Source organism: Echinops telfairi, unplaced genomic scaffold (assembly GCF_000313985.2).
Source record: "Echinops telfairi isolate 266 unplaced genomic scaffold, ASM31398v2 ScPeMD7_7425;HRSCAF=8463, whole genome shotgun sequence".
In the NCBI taxonomy this organism is placed as follows: domain Eukaryota; kingdom Metazoa; phylum Chordata; class Mammalia; order Afrosoricida; family Tenrecidae; genus Echinops; species Echinops telfairi.
This window is the reverse complement of record NW_022111325.1, coordinates 244,256-259,057: the sequence shown is the minus strand read 5'-3', so window position 1 is coordinate 259,057 and position 14,802 is coordinate 244,256. Positions and strand designations below refer to the sequence as shown.

The 14,802-nt window shown below is 56.5% G+C and overlaps 2 protein-coding genes across 5 annotated transcripts in view; both read left to right on the top strand.

Annotated features, from left to right (window-relative positions):
- Nucleotides 1–614, top strand: part of S100A14 (S100 calcium binding protein A14) — a 2,158-nt gene extending 1,544 nt beyond the window's left edge. The window contains exon 5 of the mRNA XM_004714620.2: nt 26–614. The gene's annotated coding sequence lies outside the window, so the exon portion shown is untranslated. The remainder of the gene's footprint in view (nt 1–25) is intronic.
- Nucleotides 615–2,007: 1,393 nt separating this feature from the next.
- S100A16 (S100 calcium binding protein A16) lies at nt 2,008–7,863 on the top strand. 4 transcript variants are annotated; one of them, XM_004714734.2, is made up of 3 exons: nt 2,008–2,113; nt 6,700–6,878; nt 7,197–7,863. In XM_004714734.2, exons 2-3 carry the CDS (start codon nt 6,726–6,728, stop codon nt 7,353–7,355), a joined length of 312 nt encoding a protein of 103 aa, XP_004714791.1. In that variant the 5' UTR covers nt 2,008–2,113; nt 6,700–6,725; the 3' UTR covers nt 7,356–7,863. The 4 variants fall into 4 exon arrangements, with proteins under 4 accessions (XP_004714791.1, XP_045154373.1, XP_045154372.1 ...); XM_045298438.1 differs by lacking the exon at nt 2,008–2,113 and adding an exon at nt 2,615–2,818; XM_045298437.1 differs by lacking the exon at nt 2,008–2,113 and adding an exon at nt 5,922–6,047.
- The last annotated feature ends 6,939 nt before the right edge of the window (nt 7,864–14,802 follow it).

Genomic DNA, 14,802 nt, shown 5'->3' with positions numbered 1-14,802 from the left:
GTGTGTGTGTCTGTGTGTATCTCTCTGTGTGTGTGTGTGTGTGTGTGTGTGTGTGTGTGTCTGTGAGCCTGGAAATAAAAGCTCTTCTCTGTACCACCGTCACCTTATCACAGAGCCTACACTTCTCCTTGCATGTGTCTCAGCACAGGGCCGGCTCTGCCTCCCCGGGGCTCTGAGTGCCCATTCCTGGAGCCCATGGGGCCCCGAGGAGTCCCACCAGAAGGAGGCTCCGGGGGCCAGGAGGGGTTGGGGCCAAGGATGCATATTGAGGGATAAGAATGGTGTAAGGTCCAAGGAAATTGGTAATGGGGCAGAAAGCCTGGGTCTAAGGGGTGATTTGAGGAGGGGCTGGGAACAGGGCTGTCTTCATATGAATATTTGAAACTCAAAAGTATCTCCAAGCACCTGCCCCTCCTAGCCTCTCCTCCAGTTCCAGCCATAGCTGTCTGTCTAGTGCCATCTCTTCCTACCTCCAGCTCCACCCAGCCTCCGCCCAGGGCTCTGTCACACGGAGGCGAAGGGAAGGGGCGAGTAGGACTGGGGGCAGGGGGGAATCTGAGAAAGCCATGCCTGAATTGTGACCTTGGGGTGGAGGGACCAGCTGGGTGCTTGGTATTTACACACTGATGGTTGTTTTGTATCATTTGATTAATAAAAAAAAAAAGGAAAAAAAAAGACAGCCGTTGTCTTGATTGGTTATCCCATGGGTTTGAAGGTACATGACATGGGGAAGGGGGTCGGCAGCAGGGAGGCCATGGAAGGCCCCGGATGGTTGGCAGTGGAAGTGAGTGGGGGCTCCTCTTCCCCCATGGGCTTGGCTTGAGGGTGGCTCCCGACCCCAGTGGTGGGAGACCTGCTCCTCTTTGAGGGACAGGTTCCTCTGTGCCCCTGGCCAGGAGATGAGATTGTGGGTGCAGCTGAGGGGAAAGGATGTGAACCCAGAGGTCCTGGGACGTGGCTGACTTGACAAGGGAAGTAGATGGGCAGGTCTGGGTTGGAATCCTTGCTCTGCCACTTGCCATTTTAGGGACTTTGGGCTGATACTCAGAGTCCCAGTTTCCTCATCTGGGAAGTGGGGCTGTTCATAGCAACCCTCCCACCCCCCACCCCTCCACAGGATTGTCCAGGTGAGACAGGGTTGCATCATGTCAAGTGCTCAGCAGATCCTGACACACAGTGAGGAGTCACTGAACATAAGCCGGAACTGTGGGAGTGGGCTCCCTCTCCGCTGTCAGTGGCCATGCTCAGTGAGACAGGCCCTGCCCGGTTCAGAGGGAACTTTGGGGCGGGGTGGAGGAGGGCTTCCTGAGGAGTCCTATGGGGCAAGTTAGGATGGGTTGCAGAGGCCCTGGGAGGTGCCCACAGGTAAGCACTGAACTCCAGTGGGAAACCTGGTGCTTTGCATCCCACCCCCACCCCCTGGCCCCCGGGGCCTGGGAAGCCAGGCCTGGCTTCTCTGCTTCTGAAGGAGTCCAGTCACAGCCCGGAGGACAGAAGGTGGGGCAATGCCACTCTGTACACTTGGAGTCCCCATGGGGTCCAGCTGACTTGATGGCAGCCACACACTTGGGTCTCCGGGCAGACAGCTCCTGGTGGCTTCTTGGGAGCTGGATGTCCAGGGGGCAGACTGGGACTTCCAGAAATCAGGGGCCATTCCTGGAGGAGCCCCAGCAGCAGGGACTTATCTGGGGCCAGCCAGACCTGCCTGGGGGCCTGAAACCGGGCTCCCAAGTGACCCATGTGAGAAGGGGGCTGACTGTCCTTCCCTGCCTTTCTTGCCATGTCCAGCCCTGCTCAGTGCTCAGGCCCTCCAGGTTCTGGTGTCGAGGGTGGGGTTGGGGGAGTGCCAACTTCTACCACTCCCTCTGGAGTGGGGGTGGAGGGGTGTTAAAAAAGGTGTGTATCCCTTTAACAAGGGCCCAACCCCAGGGCCAAGTCAAGAGGGAGCTCAGTCACTATCTCCCCCACAGGAGCCAGCTCCACCAGGCAGGGCAGGGAGGGAGTGGGACAGATTCTGGGAGTGCAGCTGGGAGGAGTCCCAGCTGGGCTGAACGGAGCTGCTTGGCAGTGCCAGAGCCCAGGCCCCAGAGTCCTGTGGGAACAGAAGTGGCAGGTGAGTGCCCTGGGCCCAGCCTGGGTGGGCCTACGCTTCCAGAGAGGCTCCGCAGGCTTCAGGGGCCAGGAGAAAGGGCAATGAATCTGGGCTAGGGAGGCGGACCCCCACCTCCCAGACAGAGGCAGGGCAGGAAGATTCAATGGGTGATTAACTTCCCCCAGTTTGGAATGGGGAGTCCTCAGCACCCCCGGGGTTGGGATTGTGGCTGGTGTAAGGCCTACAGAGGAAGGTATGGAGTGGGGAGACCCCTTTCCCCCCCAGCCGCCAGCTGCCTGGGCTCCTCTCCAGGGGCTGGGCCACTGGCTCTGCCCACAGCGGTCCCAACCCTTTCCAAACAAAAAGAGAGTGTATGTAACACGTTGGTGGGGGCAGGAGGCGGGTCAGACTCTGGTCGCTGGCCTCTCTGGGTTCTGGGGCCGCGTTCTGTCCTTCTGTTCCGGAGAGGTAACGGGCCCAGGAGGAACCAGGGAGCGAAAGCAGGGGCTGAGGTGGCTTCTCCTCTACCTCGGAGGTCCCCATTGGACTCTGGGAACTGACCAGGAAGGGACTCTGTGAGGCTCCGAGGGAGCCTGGGAGCTTCAGAGAGGGAAAGGGGTAGAAGCTCAGCCGCTTCTCCACCGCAGGTCCCAAGCAGGTCCTGGCTTGACTTGCTTTGCTTGGCACAGCCATCTGCACGGCAGGAGCCTCCCCCTGCCCAGACCTGTGAGTGGGGTTGAGGGCAGGGCTGTTGGGAAAGGGAGCACTGGGGTGCTGGTTCTAGGGGCTCAGTCTTTCTTCCCGGAAGAGGCCCCATCAGCCTGCGTGTGTGTCTCCCCACTCCAAATTGCTCCAACCTCACTTGGGCACGTGTCTGGAAGAAGCTTCAGGGCAGCCAGGGTTTTTCTGCAGCTGCATGCTGCAAAGGCGGAAGCAGGCGAAGGTGGGTGGGCTCCTCCGGCCGAGGGAGCAGGAGTGGCATCCTTCTTCGCTGTGGGTGTGAGTCCCTTGCATTGGACTGTGGTGAGTGTGGGAGGGCTGGGGAGGAAGAGATGGAGTGCTTGTATGAGGCGCCGAGAGTTTTGTCTCTTGGCGCTGAGGAGAGTTCGAGGAGAAAGACCAGAGAACAGGGCTGTTCAGGTTGAGTTCTTTGAAATGGCATGGACACTCACCCGGCTGCCATCAGCAAGGTCAGCAGTTCGAAAGCCCCAGTCGTGAGGGAGAAAGATGAGGCTTTCTCCTCCTACTGTAGTCTTAGTCCTCCCTTGTCCTCTAAGGCCGCCTCTGTGGCAGTGAGGCTGGCTTGGGTTTTGCAAATAGAGCCTCTCCAGCCCAGCCAGGGAATGAGCGAGAGAATGAATGTGTCCCTGAAAGAGTGAATACATGAGCAGTGAATGATTGGGTCAGCCACGGAAGGGTGTGAAGGAATGGAAGGTCAGTGGAAGGGACAGAGAGGATGCTAAGTTCAGAGCTGAGGGAGGGCCAGGCTCTGGGGAGAGTGGTGCCTGGGAGGGGTGGGCGTCCCAGGAGGTATCCGACTCTTTCCAGTCATGTAAGCCTCAGGAAGTGTGCGTGGAGATGGGAAGCGAAGCGGCACTGTGAAGGCGTGGTGGGTGCTCAGGACTCTGGGTGGAAGGGGACCTGGGAGTTGATGGGGTGGGGTGAAGAACCTGGGGGTGGGAGGGCGGGGCTGGGGTGGCGGAGATCCAGGGGATGGTGTCAGGGCAATTTGGGCTCTGGAGCAGTCAGCAAGCCTGAGTGGAGGTGGGCGGGAGCCTCCTGATTGCTCAGTGAGTCAACAGGGGAGAAGACAATGAGAACGTTGTGGGGAGGGGGCTGGGGGCCCAGATGAGAGGGTCCTTGGAGGACAAATGGTCCCTACCCCCAATTTTCGGAAAGGCTCCAACGCTGCACATTGTTGCTGACTCTTAGGTCAGGGTCTCCCTGTGGCGATTCCGGTGGACCCTTCCCAGGGAGGAGTGGGTGGGGCAGCAGCCCTCTCCTTGTGCCTGGTGGGAGGATGGGGCTGGCTGGAGGGGTGAGTGGCTGTGGGATGGGTGGGGTGGCAGATCCTGTGTCCTGGCCCCCAGGGAGGGGGAGGAGGGACTGTACCACTGTGCCCTATGCTCAGAGAAGGCCTGTCCAGCCGGCTATCTCCAGCATCGGTCACTTGACTTGTGTGTGTGTCTGTGTGTATCTCTCTGTGTGTGTGTATGTCCGTATGTGTTTGTCGGGTACCTGGGAGAAGGCCCTGGGAATTGAAGCCCAGAGAGCTACCTCTCTGGGGTCATTCAGCACAGCTGACTGCAGTCAATGGAGCCCCTTGGCAGGCTCATCCTGGGTGCTGCCTGGAGGCGGCTGCCAGAGGCTGGGCAGGGTGTTGAAGAGGGGCTGGAGAAGGAGAAGACAGGTGGCGGGCGGGGTGGGTGGGCCAGAGAGAGCAGAGAGACACGCTGCCCCCCAAATCATGCTCCTCCCCTTTCTGTCCCCAGTGGGCTTCAGGTCCCTCAGGTACAGAACAAGGTCCGTGCTGGCCAGGATGAGGGCACCCTCTGAGTTTCTCCCCATGCCCATGGTTCTTGCTCAGAAGCAGGCTGGAGACCTTCCGGAAGGGAGTTCCACTTTCAGCATCAGCAAGGACAAGGACAAGGACTTGCCCCATTCAAGGGCAACAGAAGGGGCAGCTTATGTATTGAAAACACTTCCCCTCACGTCACTTGTGAAAGCTAGAATGTTCGTTTTTTTTTAATGGACAGCTTAAACACCAACACCCTACAGTTAAACTGGCAGCAAGTACCCAGTAAGGAAAAGAATAGGGTTTCTCGAGGTCTCAGCCTCATCCCCCATCATCCTTGGGTCACCGAGCAGAGTGGTCAGGCGGGCGAGGAGGGACAGAGGGAAGCCAGGGTTCCCTGCCAGAGATGGCCAGCCACCTCAGCCTCATCCTTCTCCCCGGCCTCTCCTTCCTTGCTGCTCCCTGGCCCTCTCTCCACGTCCCAGCCTCCCTGAAGGAAAAGCTTTTGGAAGGCAGAGGCCTGCCCCAGCTCAGAAGTGTGCGGGCCAGGGGCCATGGCTCCCTGGTGTCAGGACCCGCAGGAGAAGGGGGACCATTTTAAAAACTTTTGCAGGGAGATTGAAGCAGGCAGTTGGTAGGTCTGGGGATTAAAGCAGCATGTTCCCTGGATGCCAGTCTGGTTGTTCATCTCTGGGCCTGTGGTTTGGTAGGGAGGGGCTGGGGGTTTTGTGTGGCAGTGCTGTCCTGGCTTCAAGGACTATGTGGGGAGGCGGGCTCCAGGAAGAGGCTGGGCCGTCCTGCCATGGGCCCATGCCAAGGCTGGGCAGGGAACACAGCTGGCTGGCTATATCTGTGGGAGTTGGAGGAGGGTGTTGAGGGCAGGGGTCAGAGCAGGCTTCCCACAGGAGGTGTGGCTTGGGCAGGGCCAGAGTGAGGGGTAGGCTCTTTCAGGTGGTGCCAGGGGAGTGGGTGTGGGCGGAGGAGCAGGGAGAGCCACAGGCTGGGTGAGAGTTGGATAGCAGGTGGTGAGCGCAGGCCTCAGGGGTGAGGGTGGGGGCCTGGCACAGCAGGCAGCTGGTCTGAATCAGACAGTGGGCTGCCCTGGGCCCCAGACTGGCACTGCCCGCTATGTCCACCAGGCACCAGGCGAGGGCGGCTGGAGTTCATGCTTGGGCTTGGGGGTGGGAGGGGAGTCTGATTTGCCCGGGTTGACTTGGGGGGGCTCTGGGCATGGGCGGTGACTCCCAGAGCAGATCCGCCTGCTCCCCTCATATCCTGTTATTCAGAAGCCTGTATCCGCTTAGCATGAGAGTGCCTTTTGTCCTGGGCTGAGGGGGATGCGCTGAAGGGGATGTGGTGCTGAACTGTCAGTCTGCCGCTGTGTCAGGTCCGGTCGACTGCTGCTGAGGGTGGGGGCACCAGGCCTGGATGTCCGCCTAGGTAATGGGTCATGTGAGTGGGTGGATTCTCGCTCCAGATTTAGGGGTGGGTGTGGCCGGGGCCTTCTGCCCAGTGCTACTCAATGGATCCAGGACTCTCCCCTTTCCCAGAGAGGGGCCAGCCATAGTTGGACACCCTGGCCTCATTCCCCTTGGTTCGGCCTGCTGGGGGCTGGGGGAGGGCCTCAGTCTCTACCACCTGTTTTGTTGCCTAGGGCGAGTGCCGCCCTTGCCCTCGGCCAACCCTGCAGGCAGAAGGGCAGGTGAGCATTCTTAGCCCTGCCCTTCTCGGCTCACCTCTGCAGGGCTGGGCTTGGCCAGGTGTGGAGTTGGGCAGGAGGGGTGAGCCAGTACTCTCCTCTTCCCATGGGAGTCTGACTGTGACTCTGACAACCGGCAGCCCAGGCCTGGGGCTGGGGCAGGACCCGGAGAACCTGCTGGGGCGGTTGAACCAGGCAACACCTGGATTAGGAGAGCCACATCTTTGTCATTCCAGCACCCCACCCCCCAAACTACTTATGACAGCCTCCCCCCTGTCCTATCTCCTCATGAGGGTGGGGGGACAGAGAGGGGGCAAGGGCAGGGGGTCAGCGTGGGGGGTGGTTGGCCTGTGTGTGGTGGGTCTTCTGAGGCTCCCCTCCCTTGTGGCCCAGGCCCCGGGAGCAGGAGAAGCGGAGCGATGGCAGACTGTTACACGGAGCTGGAGCAGGCCGTCGTGGTCCTGGTGGAGAATTTCTACAAGTACGTGTCTCGGCACAGCCTGGTCAAGAACAAGATTAGCAGGAGCAGCTTCCGCAAGATGCTGCAGAAGGAGCTCAACCACATGCTGACGGTGAGCCCCCCCACCTTGGGAGGTGCCCCCCACCCCGCCTCTCACCCCACCCCTTTCCTCTGTCCTCTCAGGGGCCCCCCTCCCCAGACTCTCATCCCCCCCGCCTCTTTCCTGCATATCCCATCAGGGTCCCCCCACCTTAGGGCCTCTGTCCTCTCCTCCTGGGTGCCCAGCCCCCAGCCACAGGGGCTCTATTTGCTTTCGCAAGGCACAGGCTGCCCTGGCTAGATTCCTTGGACTCTGCCCAGGGTCCTGTCCTGTCTGGGGACTCCATGTGGCTGCCACCCTCATAGCTGCTGACCTCTGGTCCCTCTGCAGGACACGGGGAACCGAAAGGCCGCCGACAAGCTCATCCAGAACCTAGATGCCAATCACGACGGGCGCATCAGTTTTGATGAGTACTGGACCTTGATAGGCGGCATCACCAGCCCCATCGCTAACCTCATCCGCCAGCAGGAGCAGGCCACTGTCAGTTAGGGCCCCTCCAGGCCCTGACCCTGACGCCCAGCCCCCATGCTCTCGGCCAGGCCCCTCCTCAGTGTTCTCTGCCCACCAGCTTTCTCAGCTTCTCCCCTCTGACCTTCTTGCCACCCTTGTGAACAGGGTCTCTGTTTTCCGTTGGGGGGTGCTGCTTCTCTGAGAGTCTCAGTCCCTGGAACCAGTGAACATTCTTCTGTGAAATCTCAATGCTGTTTGGGGAGCCCAAGGGTTTCCTCGCCTGTCTAGCCCACCGACCTGTCCAATACGTGTGGTAGTTCTTGATGGTTGGTGCCAACCTCCTGCAGGGGTAGCCCTCTGCTTCTGGCAGCAGCAGAAGTGACTGCCCCCATCCTTTGCCCCCATGCTGGGTAGAGAAGTAGGTCCAGGGCTCCCCTCGGGCTGCCACTGTGTCCCTCCATCCGGGAATGCGCTAAGCAGGCCTGGGCCTCCTCCCTCCTGCTCAGCCGCTGGAGAATGGCAATAAAGGCTGGATTTGGAGTTTGTATTCCTTTCACCCGGTTCTTTTGTGTTGCTCAGTCGAAACTTTCCACCCCTGGGTGCTCTGGGCCCTGGGGCAAAGGGGGTGGGGGGCTCTCCCGGAGACAGAGTGCCGAGGAGGGTCAGGGCAAGAAAGAAGGCCAGATTCCTGGCCTCCAGCAGGTACTGCCCTCCTGCCTCACAAGGGGTGATGGTCACACATCACCGTCTCTGGGCCCTCCCAGCACAGAGGCACACTCAACCTTGAGGCACACAGTAGGTCTCCACCAGTCCTCACCGGTCAGTCCTGTGTGACAGGACCCATGAGCAGGGCCGTGAGGCCTGGGTTGCCTGGGAGCACAGCCTTCCAGGTCACAGAGCAGTTTGTGGGGTGCCGGGGAGGGAGGGGTGAGCGAGGCCAGCGGAAAGGAAACACCTCTTGTAGCTGCAGTCGGGGTGCCACCTCCTGTTTCTCCCTCTGCCCCTCCCTGAGCGAGGGCCCCCGTCTGCGGGAGGAAGGCAGGGAACACAGTCTGAAGAGCTGTGTCAGTGATGGCCAACTGGGATAGTGAGCGTCCCCGGCGGGCGGCGGGGGCCAAGGAGCATCTCCAGGCTCTGCCCAGGCCCAGGCAGTTTGGTTGGAACCATGCACAGAGCCTCTGTCTCGTCCAGCTGGTCCGTGTCCGGCCAGGCCAGTAGTTGAGACATCCCCCTTGGCCCGCCTGCCCTTCACAACAGCCCTTCCCAGTTGCCCCTCACCTGTCCTGACAGTCACTGGGCTGCCTCAACTGGATGGTACAGAATGTGCTCACATTGGTTAGTTTTGTCCAATTGGTAGTAGATGACACCAAACTCATTGCTGCTGAGTGGGTTCCAACTTATAACAATTCACAGAGTGTCTGAGACTGGACTCTTCACGGGAGGAGACCAAGACCAACGGCCAACCCACTGCCCTCGAGTCAGGGCTCACCCCAGCAACCCTCGCTGGGTTTCTGAGTGGAAAGTTCATGCTCTCTCCCAAGGAACTGCTGGTGGTTTTGAACTGCCGACCCGTGTGGACCGCAGCCCAACTCATAACCACCAGGCCACACCACTGGGGCACCTTTCTCCCTCAGGGTGCTGGTGGGTTTGAACGGAAACCCTGCGCGTGTGGTTCGTGGTTCCTTTAATGAATGAGGACGGCTATCGGGTTACCATAATGCTTGGGTTCCATCAGATGCATGCTTAAAACGGAGTTTTACCAGCTTCATTGAACAATGTCAGATGATCTACTATTTTCAGAGATCACACCCAATGGAAACTTAGAATGAAAACTCTGAGCCGCCACCCTGAAAATGTGCCTGGTTGTCCATTGATCTCGAGGAGTATTTTGGGAGCTGTAAGTGGGGGTGGCGTCTGACCTTCTCTGACTTCACCTTCATGTGGTGGGGGTGGGGGTGGGAAAGAAAAACCAAGAGCAATAGCCTGAGGCTGACTCCCACGAGGTGGAGGCCAGAAATGCCTCCTCTGGGTGACCCATGGAGGACAGCACAATTGACCCGTCTCTTCACCTTGTTGACATGGTCCCACCCCCAGAAGAGCGCCATGTGCCTTAGTTGCGTTATTACCCAGCGAGCTAATCTCCTTGGTGAATCACTTGCATATCCATATCCCGACCATGACTCACCCCAAACCAAACTCCCTGCCGTCGATGCTGACTCATCGTGACCCTAGAAGAGATGGGTTGACTTGCCCCTGTGAGCTTCTGCGATGGCAAATCTACAGGAGCAGAAAGTCCCCTCCTTCTGCGGAGCAGCTGGTGGCTCCCACCTGCAGACCCACTGGGTGACGCCCCTTGGGCTCAGAAGGGTGTCAATGCAGCACAGGGACCACCCAGGCAAACCTTTGGAAAACCGACCCTTGCTTTAAAGGGTAGCAGGGGTCTCTGGGTGCTACAAGGTGTGCTAGCTTAGCTGGCAACCCAAGAGCCGTTTGGGCTCCCGGTGACTCTTCAGAAGAGAAGCCGGGTGACCTAATGCTGAAGCATTGACTATCGAAACCCAATGAGGCACGCGGACGGGGTTGCCGTGCATCAGAACAGATTCAACATCCGCTGTTCTTTACTCATCCAGGTGTGGGGGGGAAGGGGGGCCCACGGGGGGCAGGCGCTGAGCTGGGATGAAAGGGGACCAGTGACCAGCAGCCTCTGGGAGGCAGAGCAGGGTGGGCAGGTGCTAACCAAGACCACAGGCGGGTGGAGGGCCCCTCAGGTTCCCCGGAGGAGGATCTCCTGAGAACTCCCAGAGCAGCCCACACGTCTCCCCACTTCAATGACCCGATGACTCCTCAGTATTTAAAAAAAATCATTTTATTGGGGGCTTGTACAATTCTTATCACAATCCATACATACCCTGTTTTCCTAAAAGTGTGACATCTCCCAAAAATAAGACCTACTTACAGTTTTGCCTCTCGCTGAAATATAAGTCATCCCACCGAAAATAAGACCTCTCCCAAAATAAGGGCCCCCCCCAAAGCTCCCGTGACTCTGGACTCTGGACCGTAGTGGCGGGGCGCCACCGCACAACTCACTGTTGGCTGCAGCGCAGCTGGAGCAGACAGGAAGTGCGAGGTCTGTTTTAATAACACAATAAACAATAAATGTGTACCGTATTCTTCTTCATGGAAAAATAAGACATCCCCTGAAAATAAGACCTAGCACATCTTTGGGAGCAAAAATGAATATAAGACACTGTCCTATTTTGGGGGAAACAGGGTACATCCATTGTGCCAAGCACATTTGTACATTTGTTATTATCATCATTCTCAAAACATTTGCTTTCCACTTGAGCCCTTAATATCAGCTCCTCAGTTTTTCTCCTCCCTCCCCCCTCCCCCCTCCTTCATGAACCCTTTATAATTCATAAATTATTATTATTTGGCTCCTCGGTATTTTCAACCTTCCACATGGTGCCTATTCCCTTAGTGGACCAACATTCTGTCTCCTTCCAATGAGAGAAGGGAAATTGTGTCAGGGTGGGGTGGGACGGGGTGGGGTGGTGGTAAATGTTATCTCTGGACAAGAGATCAGGAGGGTGGGAGCAATCTTAAACTGTTCCCTAGGGACACTCATGTTTCCTGGAGCGCCTGGCTCTGTCCCCTCTCCTGCCTCCCCCTCTCCTCCAAGTTGGCCGCAGCCCAGCACTTCTAACATGCCTCTAGTCCAGCGTTTCTCCCCCTGTGGGTCTCAACCCTCTTGGGGGGTCGAACGACCCTTTCACAGGGGTTGTCCAATTCATAACTGTAGCAACATGACAGGGATGAAGTAGCAATGAAAATAAATTTCTGGTTGGGAGGTCCCCACCACATGAGGAACTGTACGAAAGGGCCGTGGCATGAGGAAGGTTGAGGAGCACTGGTCTAGCAGGCCACCGTTTTCCGTGGCTCCTCCTTCAATTTGAATCGTGGTGCCGGAGAAGAATAGCAAAAGTACTAGGGACTGCTGAAAGGGCAGACCCATCCGTCTCGGAAGAAGTGCAACCAGAGTGCTCCTTAGAGGTAAGGGTGGTGGGACTTCATCTGACACACTTTGAACCTGTTGCCAAGAGATGCCTGTCCCTGGGGAAGGAGGTCATGTTTGGGAAAGTAGAGGGACAGTATACAAGAGGAAGGCCCTCAGGAGATGGATCGACACCGTGGCTGCAACAAGAGACTCACGCACGGGAACTATGGTGAGACGGGCGCAGGACGGGGCAGTGTTTTGTTCTGTTGTGCCTAAGGTCACTATGGGTCGGAACCGACTTAATCACATCTAACAACAACAGTGACAGTGGGACGCGGAGGGGGATCTCCGTTTAAACCCGGGTCCTTGATGAGGACGCTGAGCTTCAGTGGAGGCCAGAGAACTTCAATGGCAGTCAGGGCTTGGGTTTCTGGGCCTGGAGCCAGAGAAGTCCCCGAGGAGTGGAAGCAGGCACGGCAGGGGCAGGCAGCGGGCTTCTGGGGAGTGTTAGGGTCGGAGAATGACTTGCCCTCCTGGCTCAAGGACAGAGCTCATCTCAGTCCAGTGATGCAGGCTGGCCACCCGAGGGATGGGTGGAGCCATAAGCAGGCCCCAGTCTGACTCATCTTGTCGTAGGAGGGTAAGAACGATAGGACCCCTGGTGTCAGCCTTGGCCCCCGCCTGTGCACTTGGTTTGGTTTTGTATCGTAAAACTCCCTTGTGAAAAGTTGGACCGCCCTTCCTGCTGGCTCCTTGTGAAAGGCATTCCAAACTACTTTCCTGCCGGAGGGCCGTTGGGTCCTGCCGGCAGCCCTGTGAGCTAGGAGTCCTGAGGCACCGTTTAGAGATTAAAATATCCAGGGCCCGAGATACCATGGGGCTTTCCCACGGGAGCACTACCTGTGATGCGATGGTGATCCGTGGTCAGCAAGCAGTGCCTCAGACCCCATCCAGCCTAACGTGGGAAGGGAAGAGGCTTCTGGCCCAGAGCTTGGCCCAGGAACTGCGGAGGCCAGGAGTGCCTGCTACAGGCCCCGTATGGAGGGACGGTGACTGCTTCTGTGGCAGACCCATTCATTCATCCATTCATCTATTCATTCACTCACTCACTCACTCACTCACTCACTCAGAAGGAGGGCCTTGTCTGGACAGATATGTTTCCTGATTTTATGAGGCTCATCATTCAGAGGCAGGAGACAGTAAACAGCCATGATCCAATAACCAATTACTGTCAAGTTGATTCTGAGCAGGACAACCCTGTATGTGTCAGTGTAGAAGAATTGCGCTCCCTAGCTTTTTTTTTAATTTTTAATTTTATTATGATCTGAGTGGAAGTTGACAGAGTACATTGGTTTTCCCTTCAACCCCGCATGCAGATTGTGCTTTGTGACGCTGACTGCTATCCCCACAATCAGACGGCACTCTTCCGGCTCCTTCCCTGCCTGGACGGTTCCTGTTAGGCCCTCTTTCCTACTGCTCCCTGCCTTCCGAGCGGGATCCCCCATCTCATACAGTCGATTGGTCTAAGGGGTGTGTACCTTCCTGCTGTCCCTGTCCACTACAGGTCTGCCCTTGACTGAAAGTTGAGCCACGGGGGGAAGTCCAGTTCCAGGCCTGAAGGGCTCTAAGGCTCATAGTCCATCTCTAACAGACCGTGAGCACGGTATGGTTCATTATTTTGAGTTTTGCTTCACATTTCCCTCCCCCTCTATTCATGATCTCCTATGGCAATCCCTTTCTGCGTAGTCAATAGTGCTGGCGGGCACCATCCGGGTCTTCTGGTCTCAGTGTCAATTGCTGGGCTTCATAGGCTCCATTCGGCCTTTGGACTAATTGCTCCCTCGTGTCTTGATTTTCTTCACTCTTCTTTGCTCCGGACAGGAGAGACCGATGGCTGTCTCTTAGATGGCCACTCAGAAGGCTTGAAGGCCTTATTTACTACTCACCAAAGCTGGACATAGAATATGGTCTTTACACCATTGGGTGTTCAATGGCTAATTTTTCAGAAGTAGATGGGCGGGTCTTTTTTCCAAGGAGCCCTAGGATAGACTTGAACTACCCATCTTTGAGGCCCCAGATGAGTGCAGGGATGGGCTTGCCCTTCCCAGAGACTCCTGGATGAACACACAAACCAGCAAGCCGACAAGTGTAAACTGAGGTGACCTCGCAGCAAAGGCACACCCGGGTCAGACTTTCAACTAAGACCGCTGGCTTCCTCCTCTTGCGGGGAGGGAATGTGCTTGAGAAAGGGGGACCGCACAGGTGTCGTCTCCGGTAGAGGAACCAGCACATCCAAGGGTCCTGTGGCAGGAGGGAACGTGATACTGGTGAGCTGCTGAGGGAAGTGCTTCCCTCCTGTACTTCCGGCCTTTGCTCCAACATTGCACTTCTTAGACCATCTAATTGACATGCTGCTCCCCGTTGTTTCTGTTTTCTGCTTTGCTTTACTCCGTAGTATTGGTAGTCTCCACAAAACCATGCATTGTTCCCGTTGCGTCTTGTTTCCCCTTCTGCGGTGGGAGCGCCCGAGGGAAGACGTTATTGTCCATGTTCTTCCCCATGGCACCCCAGGACCTAGCACACGGTGCTCGCTCTTTGTTGACTGAGAAGACATCCACATGTATGTCTCAGTGTCTGAAAGGGGCTGTGTTAATCATCCAGCTTTCGGCGGTCCACCTGAATTCCTGCCCCTGGGACCCCTGACTGTCTCACCAAATGGTGCTATTCTCTTTTCCTTAAGCGTCTTCCTGGGCTTCCCCTTTTCTTTCACTCCCAAATCCAATTGCTGTCCTTCTGCCTCAACAATCAATGGCGAAAGGTGTGCTTCTTGCCATCTTTAAAACTCCTACCCCTATCGCAAGACCCCATGGTCCCCTCCACTGCAGTCATCAGCCCTCTCTGCTCCAACATGGTTGCCTTCAACCTGCTCTTAGAAATAACCACCAAGGACATCCTTTTCTGTGTCCTCTTCAGAATGCCCATGGTCCTTTCAAAAGAGAATAGTTAAACAATGGGGTACACAGAAAGCAAAAAATACTTACCACCCCACTGCCCAGAAATAAGTACTAGCACTTGACAAACACCCTTTAGCTGTCTCTATGATACATGTTCCTAGAAAGACGGAGAGAGATTGATAGGGGAAAGAAGTTTACAAAAATGGAGCCATGAGACAAGTGTTTTATTTATTTATAATTTTATTGGGTGCTCATACAGCTCTTATCACAATCCATCCATCTATCCATTGTGTCAAGTACATTTGTACATATGTTGCCATCATCATTTTCCAAACATTTTCTTCCTACTTGAGCCCTTGGTATCAGCTCCTCGTTTTTATCCCTCCCTCCCCCACCCTCCTTTCCTCCCTCATGAACCCCTGATAATTTATTTTTAAAAACATTTTTGGGGGGCTCATACAGCTCTCATCCATCCATTGTGTCAAGTACATTTGTACATTTGTTGCTATCATCATTTTTCAGACATTTTCTTTCT

Excerpts from the sequence above, each read along its gene's own strand:
- S100A16 (XM_004714734.2), top strand. The coding sequence starts at position 6,726 with ATGGCAGACTGTTACACGGAGCTGGAGCAGGCCGTCGTGGTCCTGGTG. Across the intron at positions 6,879-7,196 it reads AGCTCAACCACATGCTGACG|GACACGGGGAACCGAAAGGC; the intron begins GTGAGCCCCCCC and ends GTCCCTCTGCAG.